The sequence below is a fragment of the Daucus carota genome, chromosome 3, assembly GCF_001625215.2.
Source record: "Daucus carota subsp. sativus chromosome 3, DH1 v3.0, whole genome shotgun sequence".
NCBI classification, from domain to species: domain Eukaryota; kingdom Viridiplantae; phylum Streptophyta; class Magnoliopsida; order Apiales; family Apiaceae; genus Daucus; species Daucus carota.
This window is the reverse complement of record NC_030383.2, coordinates 13,272,442-13,288,035: the sequence shown is the minus strand read 5'-3', so window position 1 is coordinate 13,288,035 and position 15,594 is coordinate 13,272,442. Positions and strand designations below refer to the sequence as shown.

The 15,594-nt window shown below is 37.0% G+C and overlaps 2 protein-coding genes and 1 long non-coding RNA gene across 3 annotated transcripts; all 3 read left to right on the top strand.

Annotated features, from left to right (window-relative positions):
* Positions 1 to 368: 368 nt before the first annotated feature.
* Positions 369 to 1,688, top strand: LOC135151382 (G-type lectin S-receptor-like serine/threonine-protein kinase At4g27290). The gene has a single exon (XM_064089805.1). It carries the CDS (start codon positions 369 to 371, stop codon positions 1,686 to 1,688), a length of 1,320 nt encoding a protein of 439 aa, XP_063945875.1.
* A 91-nt stretch (positions 1,689 to 1,779) lies between these two features.
* LOC108212271 (G-type lectin S-receptor-like serine/threonine-protein kinase At4g27290) lies at positions 1,780 to 3,365 on the top strand. The gene is made up of 4 exons (XM_064090706.1): positions 1,780 to 1,891; positions 1,975 to 2,132; positions 2,347 to 2,557; positions 2,662 to 3,365. The coding sequence occupies exons 1-4, from the start codon at positions 1,822 to 1,824 to the stop codon at positions 2,850 to 2,852; spliced, it is 630 nt and encodes a 209-aa protein (XP_063946776.1). The 5' UTR covers positions 1,780 to 1,821; the 3' UTR covers positions 2,853 to 3,365.
* Positions 3,366 to 13,576: 10,211 nt separating this feature from the next.
* On the top strand, positions 13,577 to 14,514 carry LOC135151670 (uncharacterized). The gene is made up of 2 exons (XR_010290519.1): positions 13,577 to 13,867; positions 14,159 to 14,514. It is a non-coding gene; the product is annotated as an uncharacterized LOC135151670 (long non-coding RNA).
* The last annotated feature ends 1,080 nt before the right edge of the window (positions 14,515 to 15,594 follow it).

Below are 15,594 nucleotides of genomic sequence, written 5' to 3'. Positions count from 1 at the left end.
AGGAGACAACGGTTGATTTTTTATATCTCTCTGAGCAACAAGTGAAAGAATATTACTCCCTTCGTCTCAATTTATAGGTCCATTTTGGAATAAACATGCATATTAAGAAAAAAGTTGGTTAGATAGAATCTTATCTCATGTATCATTAATTAATGCATTGAAAAGTGAGAATATAGTTGATTTTCAAAAAAATCACAATAAATATAGAGATTTAGTGCATTGAAAAATGAGAATAATGTTGAGTTTCAAAACAGTCACAATTAATATGTAGATAAATTTGTATTGAAAGAAGAGAGGGACAAGTATTTTGGGACAAATTTTTTTCCCAAAGTGGACCTATAAATTGAGACGGAGGGAGTACAAAGTAAATGGAAGGCTGCAGTTCTGCAACAGTTTTGAAGCTGTTTTTATCCTGCATCTTGTTATTTTCTGTTTCACTAAACTGTAAAGTAGCAGCAGCCGGAGACATAATAGGACCCAACCAAATCCTTAGAGATGATGGAAGCACTATTGTCTCATCTGGTGGTCATTTTGAGCTTGGCTTTGTAACTGTAGGGAGTTCTGCAAATCGGTATGTGGGTATATGGTACAAGAAGATAGCCGTAAAGACAATTGTGTGGATTGCCAATAGGAAAGCTCCTCTTAATACTTCATTAAATCTCTTGAGACTTAACAGCAACGGAAATCTTGTCATTCTCAATATTTCTGATGATGTGGTTTGGTCATCAAACTCCACGGCATCTGTGAATAATCCTGTCGTGCAGCTGCTGGATTCTGGGAATCTTGTTATTAGAGAAGAAAGTGAGAGTGACAAGTACCTGTGGCAAAGTTTTGATAAACCTGGCGACACTGAATTACCGGGTGCTAAGCTCGGGTGGAATTTGGAAACTGGGCTAGAAAGACACCTCACTTCTTGGAGGAGTCTTGATGATCCATCTCCAGGTGAATATACAAATTATATTGAACGTAATGGATTTCCACAGCAAATGATAAGGAAAGGTTCTGCTATAGATTCACGTGCGGGGCCTTGGAATGGCCTTAGATTTTCTGGCACGCCCAACTTGAGCCCCAACCCAATTTACAAGTATGATTTTGTTTCTAACGATAAGGACTTATATTATATTTACGAAGCTGTTAATAGTTCAGTTTATACAAGGAGGGTGTTGAATCCATCTGGTCATATACAAAGATGGGTATGGATTGAAAAATCTCAAATTTGGCAGCCTTATTCTTCTGCACCAATAGATGATTGTGATTATTATAGCGTATGTGGGGCTTATGAGAGCTGTAACATTAACACTTCTCCTGTGTGTATGTGCTTCAATGGTTTTCAGCCAAAAGATAAAAATGGATGGGATGCTGCAGACTGGTCTAGTGGCTGTGCAAGGAAAGAAAAACTGAGTTGTCAGAATGGAGATGGATTTGTTAAACATTCAGGCTTGAAATTACCAGATTCTCAGCGTTCTTGGTTTGATAAGAATATGAGCCTTGGTGAGTGCGAGAAAGTGTGCTTGACCAATTGCTCATGCACAGCTTATGCAAATTCAGATGTTAGAGGTAGTGGAAGCGGATGCTTGTTATGGTTTAATGAGCTTATTGATATTAGATATCAGAAAGAGAATGGTCAAGATCTTTACATAAGAATGGCTGCATCTGAATTAGGTATTCTGAGTGTTTTCATTTACTAGCTGTTTCAGCACTACTTATTACATATATGTCTTTCCCTCTTTTGTTGAATCTAGTAAATTGATATACTTTCTGGTTGATTGTGAAGCTAAAAAAGGGAGATCCAAAGTATGGTTCGTTTTGATAGCTATTCTGATGACGGTAACAATGATGTGTGTATGCCTGTGGGTAATCAGGAACAAAAAGAAGAAGAAGCACAGAGAAGGTATTACAATAATTCAGTGTTCTTTCGAATTTTCAAGTTTATGCTTTTACTTTACTGTATGAGTTTGCACATGGAAATTGCAGGGATAAAAAACCCGTATTTTGCAAACGGTGGGAGCAATGAGATGGGTGCCGAGGATTTAGAGTTGCCATTGTTTGACTTCACAACCTTAGATATTGCAACCAATGGCTTCTCAAAATACTCCATGCTTGGAGAAGGTGGCTTTGGGCCTGTCTATAAGGTAATTGTCATGCCAGCATCTGATCAAGGATAAAAGTCAACTTAATCGTATAGAACCCAACAAATAAAATTACTGTTTACGAAATCAGAAACATAAATTATATGATGTGTAGCTCGTGGTCCATGATCTTGCTTCTTGATTAGAGTAATTGACGAAAGAAAATGTCATTTTATCCCATTACAGAAGATGACAGTTTCTCATTGATTTATTTTAGGGTATGCTCGACGATGGAAAAGAAATAGCTGTAAAGAGGCTTTCAAAGGATTCGAGGCAAGGGCTGAAAGAGTTTAAAAATGAAGTTTCATGCATTGCTCGACTTCAGCACCGAAATCTTGTAAAGCTTCTCGGCTGCTCTGTGCAGGAGGGAGAAAGAATGTTGGTGTACGAATACATGCCCCATAAAAGCCTGGACTCGTTCATATTTGGTATACTTCATCTCTGTTACAGTGATCATGTATTCATTTTTGAATCATATAATTTTCACCTTGTTTTCACAACACTGGATTAACTTTAATGACCTTTTGATTAGATAAGACGAAAAGATACACGCTTGACTGGCCTACTCGGTATAACATCATTAATGGCATCGCCAGGGGACTTCTCTATCTTCATCAGGATTCTAGATTGCGGATCATACACAGGGATCTTAAAGCCAGCAATGTTTTGCTCGATCTTGAGATGAATGATGTGACTCAATTTAAACCCTTTTTCTGCCGATAATAATATAGAATAAGTAAGGGTATCGTTCAACGCCAGGAATCAAGGGCTCACTTAACTTATATTTTGCAAAGAAATAACGATTGGATTTTGTTTTATCTATTAATTAAACTAATTATTAAACTAAAGCAAATGTGTTTTTAACAATTAAAGAAGCATGTTGGAAAGCATATTAATCCACCACTAAACCCATGACATACTCTGAAACCCTTATGATATGTACTGAAAGACACTTATAGAGAACTTGTCATGGCCCACATAGAAACAAGCTCTGCTATCCGCATAACCCCATGGACCACATAGAAAGGCTAAACAGATTACACACTGATACAATTAATCCCATGGACCACATAGAAAGATTAATTGACTTTACAGATATATCAATCACATAACTGAATTGGATGTCCACATACCACAGTTAATTCAAGAATATCTATAAGCATTGACGTATATATAAGTGCAATCAAGAACATATCTCGGAAAATCAAAATATCATTGTCATAAAGTTTAGGGCTTCAAAACAGCCCTCCAACAATCGAGGTTTAGCCAATCATAATCATAGTAAAACACATAAGAATCATAAAAAGAATAGAAATCGATACAGAATACCGATCCTTTCTCTTCTTCTCCGTGGCTCTCCTCAGTAGCACGTATGTAATTCTCTATCTAATAAAACCTAATACAAAAGTATTTTTATTCTAATAGGAATATACAAGGCAATTCCGAAACTGAATGGGTTTCCAAAAGGTCAAAATTCGCAGTTGACTTTCTCCCCTGTTCCTGGGCTGTTTCAGCGGGCTTTTGATATCTGGACCCATCTAGAATGATAGAAAATTATATTATCTTCGCGTGAGCTGTTGAATCGCCCAAATCCGACTTCTAAAACTCAAGATATGGCCCAAACAATATTCCGAATGCGGGTAGCCCAATAGTTGCGAATTTTCTTCTAATTTGCTCCAAATCCTCTCCAATTTAGAATTCCTTGCTCCCTACAATAAGATATTAAAATATAATTAATATATGTCCAATTGAATGCAAAATATAACTAATATGAGAACAATTATCATCTAAAATATATATAAATATATACTTTATCAAATATCCCCACACTTAGCATATTGCACGTCCTCGGGCAAACAAAGAATAAAAATATTACTAACTACTAACATCACTTTCGTAGATGACACGATTGCATTGAGCGTATGCAACAAGCCGTTAAACCCCTAGGCAGCCCTAGTAGGACGAGTGTTGTCTCGTGAGGGTTTATAGAAGATATACCCACAAAATCAAATATTTTTAATCACCAAGTCTCAAGCAAAGAAATCATCATAGTACTCCACATATGCAAACCTCACTTACATAACAATCTGAACATGTGTGGAAGTACAAGTACTATCACTTATGCACCATTTATACACAACAATCCAAGTATGCACACAGTGTCTATATAGACAAAAATATCATGAAATAGACATCAAAGTCGCATCCAATAAGTAAGCATGCTATGGGTAGAAAATCTCACATTACTCTCAATTCACACAAGTGTTTGGGTGTAAATGTTTCACTCAAATTCAATCAATATGGACATGCACTGTCATAAACTTGATTGTCTACCAAATCTCCACTACTCTGTATATATGCACGCACAAATCAAAAGGACTTTGTTAAGGGTTGTAACGAGGCTTAGGTAGGGGGTAGGATATCAAAGAAATAAGCTAACAAGTGGCTAACTCGATAACTAATAGAGCAAAATGTTCACTTTTGATTAAGCACTCAACATGAGAATTGAATCATGTAAAAGGTGATCAAGCTTTCACAAGCATTAAAGCCCAAGTACATATTCCGTACTTCCCCTCTTTCACATTGTAACACCAATGAACACATTCTCCACTTGCTATTTTTTTTTCTTTTTCTTTTTTTTCTTTTTTTTTTTCAAAGTCAAGTTTTTCTCCAGTAACCAAGGGCAGTGAAAAGTCACCAAGAAAAATAAGAGGAATTAATTTGATCCCCTTAATTTCTAGTACAATTGTGCTTAATACCAGCACGTGCACATGGATCGTCCTTTTCATATGACATTGCAATTGCCACTCATTGATCTCAAAGGAGTACTTGATACTTTGTTTTTTTTTTCCATGTCTCTTTTTTTTTTTTCTTGATTCCCATCAAACTTTCACCCTTTGACAAAGAAATCCCCACACTTGAATGTTAACCACTGCTCCAATGAATCAAAAAATGCTCTACTAGTCATCAAGACAAGAATAAACAAGTAGGCTCAAAATTCATAGATTGGCGATAAACAAAAAAAAAACGGATACAAGCTCAAGAGGGTTCACTAAGGATATAATTCTCGGGTACTGTTTGGATAGATGAGGTTAATCCTAGTGCCTTTATCATTTTCATGCATACAGATAACATTTCATCTCAATAAGGTTCAAACCAAGTTCTAGAGCAACAAGCCAAATGATGAACACCACTCAACAAAAGAATTAGATTGATAAAAATATTATCAATCATAAATTAAGCTCAAAATCTCACAAGGTGAAAGCATGCTTTACTCATAGAAATTGACTAAGATGCATCTCAAGTTTTAAAATTTTCGCAAGCACACACAAGGAATTATCATGCATTGAATGATTTTTATCATGGACATGATGCTCAGAATTAATCATGCAAATTAGTCTACAATATGTGTATAAGTACTCACTAAACATGCTTTGAGACAAGATAATTATATACAAAATTTTTTAAAATTTTCATATTTTTTTTTTAGATTTTTAAAAATATATATATAAATAATAATAATAATAATATTCTTGAGAACACCTCCCCACACTTGGATGGTTCATTGTCCTCGATGAATAATATATAATATAATATAATATAATATAATATAATAGATTAATTAATATCTAAAAGAAGAGTTAAGAAAACTGCCCTGAATAATTATAATGAAGTGCAGTGACATATGTTTCAAGTGTTGTAGTTGGCCGAGTGGTTATTAGCTTGTTTTGCAGGCTTGAGGCCAAGGGTTCAAATCCTTCCGGTAACAATTCTTTTATTTCTACCTGCATAAGCATACACACTGGACAGAATTCACGTGAGCTGCTTCAAAAGAAAGGAGCAAAAACACCATTTGGACCGGGCTGGATTCTGGATTGATGGGCCAGAAGTTGGGCCGGACCGTTGGATGTCATGTACTGAATTAAGATAAGCCATGAAGAATTATGCATACACACTGGACAGAATTCACGTGAGCTGCTTCAAAAGAAAGGAGCAAAAACACCATTTGGACCGGGCTGGATTCTGGATTGATGGGCCAGAAGTTGGGCCGGACCGTTGGATGTCATGTACTGAATTAAGATAAGCCATGAAGAATGATGCATCGTAACAAGAAAGCTGAAGTGGGCGCTGGGCTCAAACATGGGCCAAGCTCAGAGACGCTGGGCTTTGCTTGATGGGCCTGCACATGCCTCCGCTTGGGAGAAGAATTTGAACACGCTGGACAGACGCTCAAAACCCCCGATTTATTAAATATAATTGCCGGTGCAGCCAATCTGCTTGGAAATGGATGCGCGCGAGAAAAACTTAAGTGGTCAGGAAAAAAAATATAATTTCGAGAGCTGGACAGTTGATGAAAACGCCCGTCTTGGTTAATGAAAACGGCGGTATTCAGATTCTGTTCCTCAAACAAACTTGAAGCTGAGCTCCAGAAACAAATAAAATCTGCCTTCAATTTTTTTTTCTTTTCCTGAATATTTCCAGACCAAGCCATCACTAAAAATTCCTGAAACACTTCACAAAAATTATCAAGGCACCTTGCGGGAATAAAAAGTTCAAATCTACAAATATAATACTAATAATTTTACTACTAAGAACTATAATAATTAAAATAAAATTATAACTAACCGTACAAAATGCTTGGGTTGCCTCCCAAGAAGCGCTTTTCTTTAACGTCTTTGGCTAGACATCATGCCGCGGAATTTAAGCACCAGAGATAATCACATCATTAAGAGTCTCACTCTCCTTGATATAATTAGAAGGATCCTCCAAATACGGTTTAAGACGATGTCCATTCACCTTAAACACATTTCCATCATCTTTTTTAATACTCACAGCTCCGTGTGAAAACACTTCAACAATTTCAAATGGGCCAATCCACCTTGATCGTAGTTTTCCAGGAAAAAGACGTAACCGAGAATGATACAAAAGAACTTTCTGTCCAACCTCAAAATTCTTCCTGTGAATCATCTTGTCATGGAACACTTTTGTCTTTTCCTTGTAAATACGAGCACTCTCATAAGCCTCATTGCGTAGTTCTTCCAATTCAGACAATTGCAACTTGCGATGCAAACCCGCCTCATCAAGACTCATATTGAATTTCTTAATAGCCCAATATGCCTTATGTTCAAGTTCCACTGGCAAATGGCAAGGCTTACCATAAACAATGCGATAAGGAGACATACCGATGGGTGTCTTGTATGCCGTCCTATAAGCCCAAAGTGCATCATCTAACTGTTGACTCCAATCCTTCCGTGTAGATCCTACAGTCTTTTCAAGAATTTTCTTGATTTCTCTGTTAGACACCTCTGCTTGTCCATTGGTTTGAGGATGATAAGGTGTAGAAACTTTATGTGAGATGTTATACTTGCGAAATAGTGCCTCGATGGTCCTATTACAGAAATGGGACCCTCCATCACTGATAACAACTCTTGGCATCCCGAACCTAGCAAAAATGTTAGTCCTCAAGAAATCTGAAACCACTTTCGAATCATTAGTGCGGGTGGCTTTAGCTTCCACCCACTTCGACACATAATCAACAGCTAAAAGTATATATTCAAAACCATTAGACTTCGGAAATGGACCCATGAAATCGATACCCCAAACATCAAATATTTCAACATTAAACATCGGATTCATGGGCATCTCATTCCTAGCAGTAATGTTCCCTACTCGCTGACATCTGTCGCAAGTCCTACAAAATTCTTGAGCATCTTTAAACATTGTAGGCCAATAAAAACCACACTCTAACACCTTATGTGCAGTTCTTTTTCCTCCAAAATGTCCTCCGCATGCATAATTATGACAAAACTTCAACACAGATTCAAATTCATTATCAGGCACACATCTCCTTATTATTAAATCTGGACAATGCTTCCAGAGATACGGATCATCCCACACATAAAATTTCGAATCATGTTTAATCTTATCTTTTTGTGCACGAGTCAGTGTAGTAGGCAGACTTTTGTCAAACAGATAGTTCACTATGTCTGCATACCACGGTGTGACCTCATTAAGAGCACTTACCTGAATCTGGAGAAGTTGTTCATCCGGAAATGTCTCAGTCAGGGGCACATCTTCTTCCTCCCTCACCAATCGACTTAGATGATCAGCTACAACATTCTCGGATCCCTTCTTATCCTTGATTTCAATGTCAAACTCTTGTAGTAATAAGATCCAACGGATAAGTCGTGGCTTTGCCTCCTTCTTGGCCAACAAGTACTTAAGAGCTGCATGGTCAGTAAATACAATCACCTTTGTACCAAACAAGTATGATCGAAATTTTTCCAAAGCAAAGACTACAGCTAGCAATTCTTTCTCAGTGGTAGCATAGTTGAGTTGTGCATCATTCAAAGTTCTAGAAGCATAATAAATAGCATGCACCTTCTTGTCCTTACGTTGCCCAAGTACAGCTCCAACAGCATAATCTGAGGCATCGCACATTATTTCAAAAGGTAAGCCCCAATCAGGTGCCTGTATGATAGGAGATGATGTAAGCTTTAGTTTTAACTCCTCAAATGCCACCTTGCACTCATCGTTGAACTCAAAAAGTACATCCTTTTGAAGAAGATTAGTTAAGGGCCTTGCTATTTTAGAGAAGTCCTGAATAAATCTTCTATAGAAACCAGCATGGCCAAGAAAAGACCGAATCTCCTTTACACTTGACGGAGTGGGCAGGTACCGTATCAAGTCAATTTTAGATTTATCGACCTCAATACCTTTTGAAGAAATCACATGTCCAAGAACAATCCCATGGGTTACCATGAAGTGACATTTTTCCCAGTTGAGCACTAAATTTGTTTCTTCACATCTTTTCAAAACAACCCCCAAATTCTTCAAGCAATCATCAAAACTATCTCCAAAGACACTGAAATCATCCATGAAAACCTCAATAATTTTTCCCACATAATCAGAGAATATGCTCATCATGCATCTTTGGAACGTTCCAGGGGCATTGCACTGACCAAAAGACAGGCGTCTAAAGGCAAAAGTACCAAAAGGACAAGTGAATGTTGTCTTCTCTTGATCCTCTGGAGCTATAGCAATCTGATTATATCCAGAGTACCCATCTAAGAAACAATAGTACTCATGACCGGCTAACCTTTCCAACATTTGATCAATGAACGGCAAGGGAAAATGATCTTTCCTTGTAGCATTATTGAGAGGCCTGTAATCAATACAAACACGGTGACCAGTCACTGTACGTTGAGGCACCAACTCATTCTCCTCATTTGCTACCACTGTAATACCAGACTTCTTAGGAACAACATGAACAGCAGAAACCCACTTAGAATCAGAAATAGGATAGATGATCCCATTGTCTAGCAGCTTAATGACTTCCTTTTTCACAACCTCCATCATAAGAGGATTGAGTCGCCGTTGAGGAACCCTCACAGGTTTGGCACCTTCTTCCAAGTGAATTCTATGAACACATAGTGTGGGGCTGATTCCTCTTATATCTGCCAAACTCCAACCAATAGCCTTGATATGATTACGAACCAACTCCACCACTTTTTCTTCTTGCACAGATGTGAGCTTTGATGAGATTATAATCGGTAGTGTCTCGTCTTTTCCAAGAAAGACATACTTGAGATGGGAAGGCAATGGCTTAAGGTCCAATTTTGGTGCTTGAACAACTGACGGCAACTGCTTTTCGCTAGAGGTTTTAGGGAGTACAAACTTCCGTTCTCCTGTAATCTCTGCTCCTTGCAAGGTGTTGCATTGCTCTAGAATTTCATCTATATGAATGATAGAAATCTCTTCAAGAGCTTGAGAATTCCCCTCCTGATTAACACCAATGCCTTGAGAAATCACTGTTTCTAATACATCATCTTTCATCAGCTCGAAGTACTTTTGAGCCATGCTACCAGTTGTACTCATTGTAAAGCATGTCTCAGTATCCACGGGATATCGCATCATCTCAAACATGTTGAACTTGATGGTTTCATTATCAAAGTCCATACTGAGCTCTCCCCTTGCAACATCGATTCTTGTTTGAGCGGTACACATAAATGGTCTACCAAGAATAAGTTGTGCATTATTTGCATCTCCCATGTCTAAGATATAAAAATCAGCCGGATATTGAAACCTGCCAACCTGCACAAGAACATCCTCCAAAACACCTTTCGGGTAAACGTGAGATCTGTCAGCTAATAAAATTGTAACACCATCTGTTTTAAGTTCAGTTTTAATACACAATTTCTCATACAAGCTAGATGGCATAACATTAATTGACGCACCCAAATCAAGTAACGCATTCTCAAATTTAGATTTACCAATGGTGCACGGAATAGTGAAGCTTCCTGGATCCTTACACTTTCTTGGTAACCTTCCTTGTAGAACCGCAGACACATTCTCCTTCATCTCAACAACTTCACTCCCCTTGAGCCTCCTTCGTTTAGTACACAAGTCCTTCAATACCTTGGCATATGCTGGAAGATTCTGAATGCACTCCAGTAAAGGCAAATTAATGTGAACCTTGCGAAAAGTCTCCAAAATATTTGTCTCTAATGCACTCTTCTTTGTCTGAACCAACCTAGCTGGGAAAGGGACAGAATCGAAGCGACTATTAGTAATAACTGAATTTGAAGGTTTGAGAGACTTACTTCCAGAAATTAGAGAAGTATGTTTCTCCTCAGAATTGTTGTGCACAATCTCAGCTCCATCTTCATTCTCATGACTATCCTCCTTGGCTTGAGAATTCTCACTTTCTTCAACCAATTTGTTGTGTGAAGTTCTTTCAGTTGCCGGGTCTTTTTCGATACCATGCTTATCAACCTGATTTTCCAATGCCTTTTGAGTGGGAATGACATTCCGGCCACTCTTAGTAGTAATGATGTTAGCATGCTCGAATTTCAGATTTGGTTGTGTAGTTCCAGGCAACCGTCCAGGCTCATGTTCTTGATTAATTTTCTTTATCACATCCCCAAGTTGCTTCTGCATCTCTCTAATGTCTTGAGAATTGGTAGTGCATTGTTTTTGCATTTCCGTTTGCCCATCCACCAACTTGGACAGTAATTTCTCAATAGTGTTATCATTGTTCGTGCTTTGAGGGACTTGCCCCCTTTGTAGAAAACCAGATGGTGCAGAATTGTTTTGAAATTGAAACCCATTCAAAACATTGTTAGTGTTCCCGTACCTCAAATTGGGGTGATCCTTCCATCTTGGATTGAATGTATTAGAGAATTGGTTTGCTCCTTGATTGCCAAAGCCAACAGCATTAACATCTTCAAAAGTAGGTTCAACCAATGTAGGACAACCATCAGTAAAATGTCCCGGAGTTGAACAAATACCACATACTTGAGCTGTCGGTGTTTTAGCGCTCAATAATAATGCATTCAGTTTTTCGATACTTTGCTCAATATTTGAGAGCCTTTGATCAGATTGAGCTCCCTGAGTTGTGCCAGAACTTGCACGACTACCATATTGAAGTTCATTAGCAGCTCCCTTAGCAATTAGTTTCTCCGCAGCATCATGAGATAAATCTACATAAGCACCACCAGCAGCTGAATTTAAGAGTTTCTTTTCACCTTCATGAAGACCTTGATAGAAAAAATGAAGAAGACTCCCCTTAGAAAATCCATGTTGTGGGCATCTCTTTTGCAGCTTTTGGAATCTTGCATAATATTCAGCATAAGTTTCAGTGGCATTTTGATGAATTCCAGCTATTTGGCTTCTCATGTTCATGACTCGAGTTGCCGGATAGAATTTCTGCAAGAATTCCTGGGCCAATTTTTCCCAAGAAGTGATATAACCCACTGGCAATTCTTCTAGCCAGTCAAGAGCTGATCCGTCAAGAGAGAATGGAAAAGCCTTCATCTTCAGAATTTGAGGGTCTGCCATGTCAGGTCCCATGCTTTCCACAATAGTCACGAACCTAGAGAGATGTTGATTAGGTTCCTCAGTTGGAAGATCATGGAAGACAGGTAGTCTCATGAGCAAATTCTGCTTGATTTCAAAACTGTTGCTTTTCCCCACAGCAGGATTGGGATAGACCATACATGAATGGCCAATATTAGCAACCGAAACAGCAACATCATCACGAAGTGTAGGTACCATAGCCATATCGACTACAATGAGCTTCCCTCCACTTTTCTTGTCTAATTGATCTTTTTCAGTCTCGCTCTTCTTACGAAAGAGCTTCTCAGGATTATCTTCAAACGGTTCAAGAGGTTCTTCAGATGTACGGGTTTTGACCATGTACCTGAAAACACAAACCGTTTAAACCACAACGACAAAAATTAATACAAAACAAAAGCAAAGTGAATTTCAATCCCCGGCGGCGCGGCGCCAAAAATTGATGTGACTCAATTTAAACCCTTTTTCTGCCGATAATAATATAGAATAAGTAAGGGTATCGTTCAACGCCAGGAATCAAGGGCTCACTTAACTTATATTTTGCAAAGAAATAACGATTGGATTTTGTTTTATCTATTAATTAAACTAATTATTAAACTAAAGCAAATGTGTTTTTAACAATTAAAGAAGCATGTTGGAAAGCATATTAATCCACCACTAAACCCATGACATACTCTGAAACCCTTATGATATGTACTGAAAGACACTTATAGAGAACTTGTCATGGCCCACATAGAAACAAGCTCTGCTATCCGCATAACCCCATGGACCACATAGAAAGGCTAAACAGATTACACACTGATACAATTAATCCCATGGACCACATAGAAAGATTAATTGACTTTACAGATATATCAATCACATAACTGAATTGGATGTCCACATACCACAGTTAATTCAAGAATATCTATAAGCATTGACGTATATATAAGTGCAATCAAGAACATATCTCGGAAAATCAAAATATCATTGTCATAAAGTTTAGGGCTTCAAAACAGCCCTCCAACAATCGAGGTTTAGCCAATCATAATCATAGTAAAACACATAAGAATCATAAAAAGAATAGAAATCGATACAGAATACCGATCCTTTCTCTTCTTCTCCGTGGCTCTCCTCAGTAGCACGTATGTAATTCTCTATCTAATAAAACCTAATACAAAAGTGTTTTTATTCTAATAGGAATATACAAGGCAATTCCGAAACTGAATGGGTTTCCAAAAGGTCAAAATTCGCAGTTGACTTTCTCCCCTGTTCCTGGGCTGTTTCAGCGGGCTTTTGATATCTGGACCCATCTAGAATGATAGAAAATTATATTATCTTCGCGTGAGCTGTTGAATCGCCCAAATCCGACTTCTAAAACTCAAGATATGGCCCAAACAATATTCCGAATGCGGGTAGCCCAATAGTTGCGAATTTTCTTCTAATTTGCTCCAAATCCTCTCCAATTTAGAATTCCTTGCTCCCTACAATAAGATATTAAAATATAATTAATATATGTCCAATTGAATGCAAAATATAACTAATATGAGAACAATTATCATCTAAAATATATATAAATATATACTTTATCAATGAACCCAAAAATTTCAGATTTTGGCACAGCAAGGATCTGTGGAGAGACGGAAACAGGAGCCAATACAACCAGAGTAGTGGGAACATAGTAAGAATATCTTGCATTCTAAGAAATAATGTTTCTATTAGCAAAAATGTGATACATGAGATATTCTTGCAGTGGTTATATGTCTCCTGAGTATGCAACGGATGGCATATTTTCGGTGAAATTTGATGTTTATAGCTTTGGGGTACTCCTTTTAGAGGCGGTGAATGGAAAAAGAAACAAAAATTTTACTCATCTAGATCACAATCTTAACCTTCTCGGACATGTAAGTTTCTAGACCTTCATATAAAGTACTCTCTCCGTCCCTTTTTAGTTGTCACTTTAGTTTTTTGTCGGTCAAATTGACCAAAGTTTGATTGAAATTTATTAATATTTTATCAATTACAAAAATAAAAAAAATATGTCATCGGGAATAACTTTTAATCTACATGTAATTTTCAGTTTTTTAAAATAATGAAAGAGTGACTATCTTTGATGAAAAGTTAGTCAATTTGACCAACAAAAATTGAAATGTGACAACTAATTGAACTCATCGCTAAATTTCCAAATGTTTTAGGCATGGAGAACCTATATAGATGGAAATGCGTTGGACCTAGTAGATGAGGTTTTTGAAAATTTAAGCCCTGAACATCAATACGAAGTGTTTCGAGCTATTCAAATAGGGTTATTATGTGTGCAACAATGTCCGGCGGATAGGCCAACCATGGCAACGGTGGTGCTAATGCTAACCAGTGAGCTTCCCCTGCCTCAACCTAAGCAACCTGGATTTTTCATCGAGAGGAATGTGCACGAAGGAGATTCTTCGTCGTGTTCATCCAACTACTGCAGTGTGACAGCTATAGCTCCTAGATAAACATATTATTTCTCGTTTTTATTCTATTAAAAAATATAAATTATGATTGCCGCTTTTAATATTTCAAAGTCCAAAACGAAAGAGAGAAACAATGTGTTATTATAGCATTATTATATGTTTATATTCACAGTACAGCAAATAAATCAATTTCTTATTCCAAGTGATTTTCATGAGATTCTGGTTGTAATTGATTGTATCAACAAACTCTTGATTGAAGCAACTGATTTCCCTCTCAAACCAAGCACTGTTTCCTTCCCAAAGTTCATTGTTAGATTCTAGCATTAACTTTGATTATATTTTAAATCTTACTCCCTCCGTTCCAATTTACATATCTATTTTAAGGTTTCTTTTTGACAGAACTTTTATGAAAAAAAATTGTTTCAATTTAGCTGTCCACTTCAACTTTCAATGTAAAATTATATTTTCAAATTCACATATATCTTATTTGTATTTCCTAAATTTAACTTCATTCCACATATTATGATTGTAATTAATTTATGAACATATAATTTTCTTAAACCGTGTGATTTTGTGAAGGTGAACATCCAATTTGAAACGGAGGGAGTATCATGTAATAGAGCTTGGATCCATGATTGATGGTAAAAAGCCGGTTCATGCTAATGTTTCTTATTTATTTAGTAACACAAGTCTAATTCTCGTTCATATCAATGGAATGATTTAGTGAATACTAAATTAGATTAATTAGTTCATAATTTCATATGAATGGAATAATTTTTAAAATCCGGATTGAATTTACCACATAAATTTCTTGTCCACGCCCTTAGGCATGATTTATTATCTACAGGTTTTTCCGGTGCATTAACAGTGAACCTATACATCCCAATGCGACGGAGGGAGTACCACACTACTTGACTGCCCTTTTTTTTTTCCTTATTAAAATTCCTGATTTTGGATAAACAGTAGAGAAGCCCAGATAAATTAATACATTGATATGTATTCACATTATAATCCAAATTTCTTAATGCAAAAAATTATAATGCAGTGGATACATGTGTCTAGAGTACATAAAAGACGGTCTCTTTTTTTTCTAGTAAATGAAAAGGATGATGGTGTGTTTTTTCTAGCAAGCAAGTAAAATTATGGGATGAACCCGAAAATTTCAAATTTTGGCCTGGCAA

Bases quoted from the DNA above. Each gene is read 5' to 3' on its own strand.
- LOC135151382 (XM_064089805.1), top strand. From the start codon at position 369: ATGGAAGGCTGCAGTTCTGCAACAGTTTTGAAGCTGTTTTTATCCTGC.
- LOC108212271 (XM_064090706.1), top strand. From the start codon at position 1,822: ATGACGGTAACAATGATGTGTGTATGCCTGTGGGTAATCAGGAACAAA. The intron at 2,133-2,346 runs GTAATTGTCATG...GATTTATTTTAG, and splicing joins GCTTTGGGCCTGTCTATAAG to GGTATGCTCGACGATGGAAA. The intron at 2,558-2,661 runs GTATACTTCATC...CCTTTTGATTAG, and splicing joins CCTGGACTCGTTCATATTTG to ATAAGACGAAAAGATACACG.